Raw genomic sequence first — 9657 nt, forward strand, 5'->3', positions numbered from 1 at the left:
GTGGTGGGATTATTATTTTTTTTATTATTATCATCATCATCATCATTATTATTATTATCATTATTATCATTATTATTTAGACAACACTGTGATAATTAATCTATCCATTTCTAAAATGTACTTGGTGAACTGCCAAGCTGAAAATACAATGCAAAGAAATAGGGGAATATAAGCAAAATAACTCAGAAGCACCAGGTGCTGGTGGAAGAGCACCCCAACCCCCTGACAGTCCTGTTTAATCCTGTCCCACTGTGCAGACATTTCCTGACTCACTGGGGTGCAGAAACGTGGGGCAATGAGAGGTCCTATAGTGCTTATGATATCATGGTACATTGGACAGTTTCAGAAAACCAAGGGGCCCCAGGGGTGTGACAGACAGTACATTATCTAGGAGTCAGAAGGAGGGCACAGCAGGTTCTCCACCTCTGTGGGCTCGCCAGCTGTTCCTGAGGGAGGGAACGGGGTCTTTCTCAGAGTTGGGAGAAGGGAGCATGCTGAAGCAAGGAAAAAGTGGGTGCCTCAGATCAATCTGCCTATAGCAGGCACATGGAGACCCTTGAGAAAAATTAGACAGCCTGTGACTACCTCATATGCTCCTCCTTGTTCCCACTGTGCTGGGAATTGCCCCTTGTAAGGGCGAGGCAGGAAACACACTTTTATAAGCTGGGGTGATGCTATGTATAAAGACACCTTGTCTTTATGTACCTGTCCTAATGCCTTTTCCACAGGAAATAGTATCTGTCCCAACATATCTTTCAAGATGGAGGTCCAAGAGGGAGCCCTCAAAGACAGCCTTTGTGCCTGCAACCACCCTGTGGCATCAAGCCCTGCCAGCAGGTTCCCGGCTGCTAAACCTTCCTGCAACTTAGCAGCAGTTTCAGGATATGTAGCTGTTCTCTTGGCAGATGATTTAGTGACCACTTCAAACCCTGAGAAAAGTTATTATAGTCTTCAATATCAACAGCAATGACAGGCAATAATGACACCACTTCAAATTACAAGATTTGTAACATATACATCTATACATAGATTACGGTAAGATACCTAAGTAGCCTACCTCACAAAATCACAGAAAATTCATAGAATAGTCGGCTGTTGACAGTATTTGTGAATTGCTTGTCCTACACTATTAAACCTGGTTTCACATTAGCACTTATTTCAATTTTTTACCTGCTTGGTGGAGAGGACAAGGACCTCTGTAGATTTACACCCGAATTCATATCATGGTAATATGGCTGGCTCGGAAGCTCTCCAATTGGGAAGTTCACTCCAGTTCCCTGGGTTATGGGTGCTGAAAAACATATTATCATAACAAGTCAAAGATAATCTTCTGTCTTTTTAGCCATCTTTTCATTTTTAACACTGGGAAAAACATCAAGATGTTACTACATGTATCTAATTTTCTGCCTCTTGCAGAAACCAAGTACAGACAAGTTCTATCAATGTTTATATATCTAAAAAAGTGAATTATCTTCCCCAGTCCCTAGAAATCCCTTAGCAGTTATGCAGACATAATATATTTGTTGTATAACAGATAACCTGGAATCATCAATATGAAAAAGGTAACATAAACCTCGGCACAAAGTCAAGCCTTTTGTAGAAGGACTTTTATAATGAATGAGGCAGGGTTTATAAGGACAGCTAACACTATTTATTAAAGAACTGAAATAACTGGAAAGAACAAACTTGGGGACACACAAACTCTTTTTCCCTTAATGTTAACTCTTTCGTATTAATAATAGCCTCCTGTGCTGACAGCATGTTTTGCTGCCTCCTTTTTCTTTCACTCAGTGCCACAGGTACTGCTTTGCATATGTACACCTACACACAAACACACACACTCAGCGTTATCTTCACCTCCTTACAGAGTCTGTGTACCATACGTCTTGGCATTTCAAGAATAAATTATGTGTTGCATATTGTGCTGTATTTACCTTTGTTCACTGTCTGTGCATTGTGCATTTTAATTACCTTTGGCACTTAAAAGAATAATTGCATGTTGTGTAATGTATCTGAAGGTTTGTATTTTTCCTGACAGTTAAAGTACAACTCTGTTGCGGCCTGAGGTTAAACAAATGCATGGTAAGAAATCCCACAGAAACCACATGCTTTAAAGCTTATTATTAGAAGTATATCATGTATAACAGCTGCAGAAGGTACGATTTCATAACATAACTACCATATTGATTCTTTTTTAATCTGAATGGCCTGATACTTTAAAACGTATTTAACCACATGACAACTAAAAGAAAGCTGTATATTGCACATCCTCAGACTCCTAAAACAGCAAAACCTTATCTTCAGCAGGCACAAAAAAGAATGTGTCTTAACACTGCAGGATGGCAATGTTCAGTATTTTGCTGAAGGACTTAACATAATTTTAATTGTTGAATATTAATTTCTGACCACAGCAAATGAAACGACACATGCACCTTAAGCCTAAGTTAATTAAATTCCTCAAGCATCCTGACCTGGCTTGAATTAAGTCCTGTGCAAAATTTGGACAGACAGTTTTGGAAACTTGTCCCTCACTGGTTTTGTCCTCGTCTCATCAGAAAAGAGATTTTCCTGGACCATTCAGTTGTTATAATGTTGGTGTCATCACTGCGGACACTTCTAACTATAACTTTCAAGTATTTTTTTCACTTCTTAATAAAGTTGTAAGAGAAATATTTTAATAATGTTGATACTAAAGGGAGAAAAGAAGTGTTCAGAAAGCAATTTCAAATGAAAATATGCACTGGTTTGATACCATACTATTATAGCAAATTCTTAGATATCAACAAAACAGATCTTCTTATTTATGTTCGTTTTGTTTTTTCTTTCTGCAATAAAAGCTTCTCCTGTCCTTTTATATTTATATTTTATATTACTTTTTGGTTTTGTGTGTTCATGTGCATAACATTTCTGATGCCAAAACAAGCCAATGTAATTAGAAATTCAGTTACATCCAGTGCTATGAGTAAAAGAAACACAAGCGTATAATACATTAAGTTAGTCATCCTTTATATCCATGCTGTGATTTTTCTTTTAAGAGCTACAAATTCAAAAACAAACTAAAATAATCAGATGGTTTAGCAAAACCCAAGGATGTGTAGGACAACCTTAAGAAGCTGCAAGTCTAACAAATAGAAGGTGTTGTTACGTATGGTAATTATATTGACACATCAGTCCATTAAGCTGTGCAGGGCGACACGTAACAAATTGATTCAATCTTTAAATATCGAAGAGACAAAAGAAGACTTCTGTTTGTTTTATTACAAACACATGCAAGATGAACTGCAATACTGTGGTCAAAGATATCAAAATTGTGCATGGTTATAGGCATTTCCTACGCATCTTACATCTTGGGCAGAAAAAAAAATTCAAGAAAAAAACCTTCTCTTGATTATAGCAGGCTTTGGAAATTATTAAATGCAAATGATAACTTACTTCTGGACACCCTCACAAGTTCTGACACGTTGAACACTCCAGATTTTACAAAACTGTCCTCAAGGTACACTGAAAAAGATCACAATACCGTAATCAGTATAATGAGAAGATTAATAAATAACTATAGATAAGTTTATACACCAGCTAATAACAGTATCAACAGAGTCCCAGAACTATAATACACAGACCAAAGTAGACTGAAAGCTGATCACAGGATCTAATGAGAGCTGAAATTCAGGCAGAGGTGCAAAAAACCTTGAGGAGTTGTGAGAACGCAATTTCTTAATACATGTATGAAAACTAACAAGCAATACACTGAGTTCCTAGCTAACCATCCAGAAAATGTCTAAAAACTGGTTCCTTTTACTAGTATTTTCAATTTTTAAGTCAGTATTGAACTAAGAACTGTATCAGCTGGACTAAGCAATTTCACCATAGAGCCACCTCACCCAGCACCTCTGATATTATTTACCAGTGCAGGTATAAACAATGCACCCAACAACTCAAGCTGAAAGAACATGAACACATCCAACTAAGCACATTTCCTGTTACGCTGTTACACCTGTAAGCGAATGTCAGTCTTCCCCAGCTGAAAAACCATCCCAGGAGCAAGTGCAGTGGGCATGCAGAGCACCATAGGCCTGTGGGATCATCCTGAACGATGTTATGCCAATGCCATCACCTTCTCATCTTCCAGTCAACATTACTTCATATGAAGTAATGCCACTTCATGCCACTTTCATACGATATCCCTGCCTGTCTTTATTTCCACTAGTAGTTCTGCAGGTCTCCCTCTCTTTTTTCTTCACTTCCTTTCACATTCCATTCCCTCGCATTTTCAACAGCTTCTGTCCATATCCGTTACTTTTTCCTCTCTTATTGTCCTTCACCTGGATGTTGCAGGCCTCTCTGCAACCTTATTCATCTCCAGTTTCTAAAAAATAATAGCCTTTCTCTTTCATCTTCTGCATTCTCTTGCACCCCTTTCTCCATATTTTTTGTGTGGATGAAAACATGACATGGCTTCTCAAATATTTACTTCTTTATTTGACAGAACTTGGCATACCCATATCATAAAAAATTGCAGAGAGTTAATGTTTCTTTTTCCCTTCTTCCTCAGTTTTCATTTTTTAACCTAAGAATGGGCAAGCTGGATGAACACTAATAATTCCTCCAACAATAGCAATCTTTCCCTTCTCTGCCTATTTCCTCCAGCAGGAACAGTCCGAAGTAGTATATGGAAGGGAGATCGCCAAAGAAAAATTCGGTTTCTTCATTTTAGTTGGCCTGTAAGCGAAGAGTGGCTTAAAGCCAGTGTGCAAACATGCAGCCAGCTCTGGAGCTGGTAATGAGACAAGACTGAACTTCTCTGCTGCTTAGTCAAATACCACTACTTTGAAGCACAACTTCTCTCATTCAGGTTAGGCTAACTTGAGAGGAGCTTTACCCAAGTGTAGATTAGTCAAGCTATCATTACAGTGAGAATAAGCCCCAAGGCTCATATTAAAAAAAGAAAATGCCCATGTAGGATTTTATATGTAAGAACACAGATGTATACATGTGTATGAGCACACACACAGAGACACACAGAGACGACACACAGACACACATTTAATCTTCAACACTCTCTCATGAATTCTTAGTTTTTCTCACTGGCAATACTGAGAATACCCACATAATATAAAGAGCAATATAGTGTGTTTCTCTCCTTGTGATAATGAAATGGGAGCAGGGTAAAAATTCTGCCACCGAGTTGTACCATTATCACCCCCTCACAGAAGGATGCATTGCTGACTGTCTTTCACACAGGTTTCGCCCTGCCTTGGATGGTCCAAAAACAATGACACCCACAGATATATGCAAATGCTTTGCCTGGCATTAGGAAAGAGACGGAAACTGCAGCTACTGTCAATCTCAATCAACTTAAAAAACAGCTTGATTTTTTTCTCTGTGTAATGTGACAAAATATTATTAAAAAATTGATGCAACAATAAACAGTCTATGTCACAGACGCTGAGCAACTTCATCCTGAGCCTTATGTTCTAACAGGGAAGGTGGATTCCAGTGGTGCCTCCAAGTGCAGAAAAATAAACAGTATGTTCAGTTCCAGCACCAGTGGACTTCAACAGCTTTAACTGGTTAGGAAGACAATCCGTAGTGGGTATGCTACAGAACTGTTCGTGGCTCCCAGCTGTTCAATAGGAAAATGTTCTGTGCCATTAATCTGCTGTAATTTGTTGCAGAAACCTGCACTCTACATAGGATAAACAGCAAGACTGTATGCAGCAGGACAACAGTATAGGACATTTTGACTTCATGGTGTGAGACGCTGCCTTTTACCTTGTGAAGCTGATCTTCCTACTGAATAAGAGTTAACATTCATATCCATGTTATTATACTGCACACAAGAAAAAAATATGTGGTGATACCCCGTATACTATAGGTCCTACTGTTTTTTTGATTAAGCATTCCCTAATGCACTGCTTGCGTTAACATGTTAAAGAGCCTTAAATTAGCATTCTTGGTGTGTGTTTCTGATCTGTTCAGTACAGAAACTAACGCACTTGATAACAGTCTATTGTTGTATTCCTCATAGAGGATTTACTGTATCTTTTGATGGTCATGACAACACTTTGCTGTCTTTATTCTTCAAACCTAATATAAGCACTGAGTATTGTCATTTACTAAAACTCATCTTGCCTGAGAGATGACACTCTCTGAAATGCATTTCGCTAATTGTCATTATTCTTAAAAATCTGAGTTCTACAGAAAGAACATTTCTGCCAAAACCACCATAGTGCAATTCTGTATAAACAGTAACTTCCAAAACCCATAAATAACAGTGGATTTTTTTCTGTATTTCCTTTTAGTTTTTGTACAGGGTGAGTGTAAAAACTGTCTTCTCTCCTTACCTTTTTTACAGAAAACTCATTTCTGAAAAATATGTTTACCAAACAACACTACAATGACCAGACCAATGCCATCAAGGGTGAAAGATAAACAGGTTAAGCCAAGCCGCAGTTCTGATCAAGCTCCCCTCATACAGTCAGTAACAGGAGAAACCTTCAGTAATGCTTCCAACTGCTGTAGAAGTTATTCTGTCCTAGTCTTTATATATCTTCCACTCTATTCCTGTGCTATGCCTTCAAGAGCTGAGTTACAAGTATAGCTTTTAACCATGCTAAGACTTAAAATGGAAAAAAAAATGTCTAAACGTACTGAAAAATACTTTCAGTTTGCACTAACATGTACTGTAAAGGGCTTGTTCTCATATTACCTAAAAGCTTACCAGTGACATCTGGCTTTACAAATCTTTAACCAGCCTTTTTTATGTCTTCTGATTTAATTCTACTTTTATGAATAGAATGCCTGTTTATGTTCTGCTGCTTATTGACTAGTGCCAAAACATAAAATTGCTTCCTGGTATCATTAAACATCTAGTTTTTTCACTGATACAGCCTTGATTTTGAGCAACTTATAAAACAGGAGTAAGGATCCAATCAGTGTAGGAAACAATTTGTATTGCTGTACTTTTATTTCTCGATCTGTAAAAAGAGGAATTATGCAGCAGTAGATAGACTTAATAGCAGTGAGACAGGTTCAACATCAGGAGCTACTGTGAGAAGAAAGGTTGGAAGCTTCAGCCTGGTATACAAAATACTAGCAGAGAGCTGTAGCTTGACTTTAAGTTATGCAATGTAATGTTCTGGATGCTGCTACAGGTTTGTTTAATTTCTGAAACTGCTACAGTTAAAGATTAAATCATTTCATTGTATAGCTTCTCTTGTTTGAGTCTTTGAAAACTGACTTTTTAAGGATCAGCTCTTGCTGCTCTATGCAATATCTAACTTCTACAGGAAGCTCTTTAATTTCAGCAAGAGTCCTAGTGGCATACAGCTACTATTCACATGCAGAACTGGCAGTGAAAAATTAGTCTCACACTGTTCATAGTAAGTTAACATACAGTCAAAAGACTTGCAGCTTGTTTTCTTATTGCATGCATTTTGAAACCAGTATCTTAAAAAGAGTATCAGAAACAAGTTCCCACTGAACCAGGATTTCTTAAAGGCAGTTAAGGGTGGATAACATAAGCCAAGGAGTGACACAGAAGATTTCAGTGATGATGTCATTTGAAAGAGTTGAACTAAGGTCTGTCCAGAGAATGAGGCTATTTTGGTTATCACATGACTGTCTCCGGCCTTGGTGCATACAAGTTTGTTTTGGTTTTTTTCCTGAAAGTTGCAATTATATTGTAACTGTTGCAAACGTTGCAAAAAGATCCTCTGACTCCATTGAACTTTTTAGCACAATAAGGAACTAAGAAGCTGCCTGTGCCATTTTCAAAAACAAATGAGATTTTCAATACTCTCAAGTTGATAACCAGAACTATAATACCCTTCAATGCTGCAGTAATTTGAAGAAGTAAACACCTGGTTTAATGGACTGTGGAATCCATGTACTGGAATCCAAGAAGTGAGTTGCCCCGAAACCTAGTAAGAAACAGAAAGGGTAACTAACACAAATGCATACTGTCTTCCACTCCAGAGGGTCTCAGGTTATATACAAACTACAGCCAAGAATTAAAAAGAGGTTGGGGGAGCTGCTTTTTAACAGCTATAGGACTATGAGGTACCAAAAAGGAATTTTCTGGTGACAAAGCAGGTTTCTGGAATTGTAACTGGTAACTTAAGAGTTTTTAGTAAATTCTTGCTCTGTGCGTGCTTTGAAATAAAAAACATTGCGCTCACCACTGAACACAATGCCATCGGAAGGGAACACAGCATCAGAAGTGATCACAGCATCATTTATTTACAGAGTAGGCTCATAAAGAAGGATAGCCAATGCAAACAAAAATTCAGAAGTAATCCTAAGCCAATAGACAGTAGTAATTACCCACACCAAATTTCAAACCAGCATGCAAGGCCAAAAACTATTCCTCTTGGAAAAAGGGGCTGTACAATCTGTGCAAGTTTCTGATTGTCAAGATAGCACAGCTGCGCACTGCCCCCAGAATGCCCCACCTGGCTCAGGGCTGAGAGGCTGATGAGGAAGAGTATCACCTCTCAATCACTGGCATTACTAATTCATAGAGCATTTGGGAAAGGGAGAACTCCACAGAAAGTCAAGCCCTGACCAAACCCAACCCTGTTTTATTTGAAGATGACTATCTGAGATGGCATGGCTGCAGGCATACGGGAAACAGCAAGCATTTCAGAATATCCACTCCCATGCTGAAAAAGCGAGGTGAATATATGTTTCTTTAAACACAATTCTGTCTGAATCCCCAAACTGCTACTATGGCATCATTGCTTCCACAAGAAAAGCTACTTACTATGATGAGGCCAGGGAGTATCTCTTCTATTCCTATCAATTAGGGGGCTAATTCCCCATCCACAAGAGGGTAACTTGAAATGCCGTAAAATAATGAAACCATCTGTGTTCTGAGTCATTCAAAACTCAAAGACATTTGCTTATTACATTTGCAAAAGAGAGCAAAGGTTGAGACCACATTACTCGTCAGAGGTTATTTCTGAAACTATACATTCTAAAACTTAAAACTGAAATACTTCTATCTAAAACAGTCATATATAGGCAAATTTATTACACATTTCTTAGGGCTTGATCCAAAAAGAATGTTCTCCCTATGGCTGCTAGCCATATGAAAGCGCAAAAAAGCCTTTGGGGCTCTACAGCTGCAAGAGAGATTTGCATATTGAGAGATAGGTGAGGCTGGTTGCAAGCTTTTTGGCAACACCTTCTTTAATTAGAAAAAAAAATAATAGATGGTGATTTCACTCAGGTCTTCTTTGGAAATGGTTCCCAGAATAAAATTTCTGGTGAAAATAGAAAGGGAAAACCAATTCCAGAGCAGTGAGGCTGGGGCTGGGGATTCACACACCTATGCCTCATTCGGATTAAGGATCTTATCACTAGATGAATTCCCTGACAACATATCATGGGTTACTGTGAAGGAAAGAAGAAGGGAAACAGTGGGGAGGAACGAAGGCGGAGAGACAGTTTCTCAATCTCTCTGTCTAAAAGTGTGTCACCCCATATAAATAATGTAATATTCATCAGCACACAGGCTCAAACCTGAGTCATCTGCATTCCTCATTCAGCCCTGACTGATGTTATAGAGTCTGCAAAATTTATATGAAAATATTCCTTGGACCAGCTAAAGTGGAGTAAATTCTATTGGGGGGGGGAAACCTAGCAGGTCCCACT

At 38.4% G+C, this 9657-nt stretch overlaps 1 protein-coding gene across 2 annotated transcripts in view; it reads right to left on the reverse strand.

Annotated features, from left to right (window-relative positions):
* NFIB (nuclear factor I B) overlaps positions 1–9657 on the reverse strand; it is a 177032-nt gene that overhangs the window by 57652 nt on the left and 109723 nt on the right. For both annotated transcript variants that reach the window (XM_009274275.2, XM_009274274.2), the window contains exons 5-6: positions 3433–3501; positions 1171–1291 (exon numbers count right to left, since the gene is read on the reverse strand). In XM_009274275.2, the coding sequence (XP_009272550.2) occupies positions 1171–1291; positions 3433–3501 (190 nt within the window). The remainder of the gene's footprint in view (positions 1–1170; positions 1292–3432; positions 3502–9657) is intronic.

This window comes from Aptenodytes forsteri, unplaced genomic scaffold, assembly GCF_000699145.1.
Source record: "Aptenodytes forsteri isolate BGI_AS27 unplaced genomic scaffold, ASM69914v1 Scaffold46, whole genome shotgun sequence".
NCBI lineage: Eukaryota > Metazoa > Chordata > Aves > Sphenisciformes > Spheniscidae > Aptenodytes > Aptenodytes forsteri.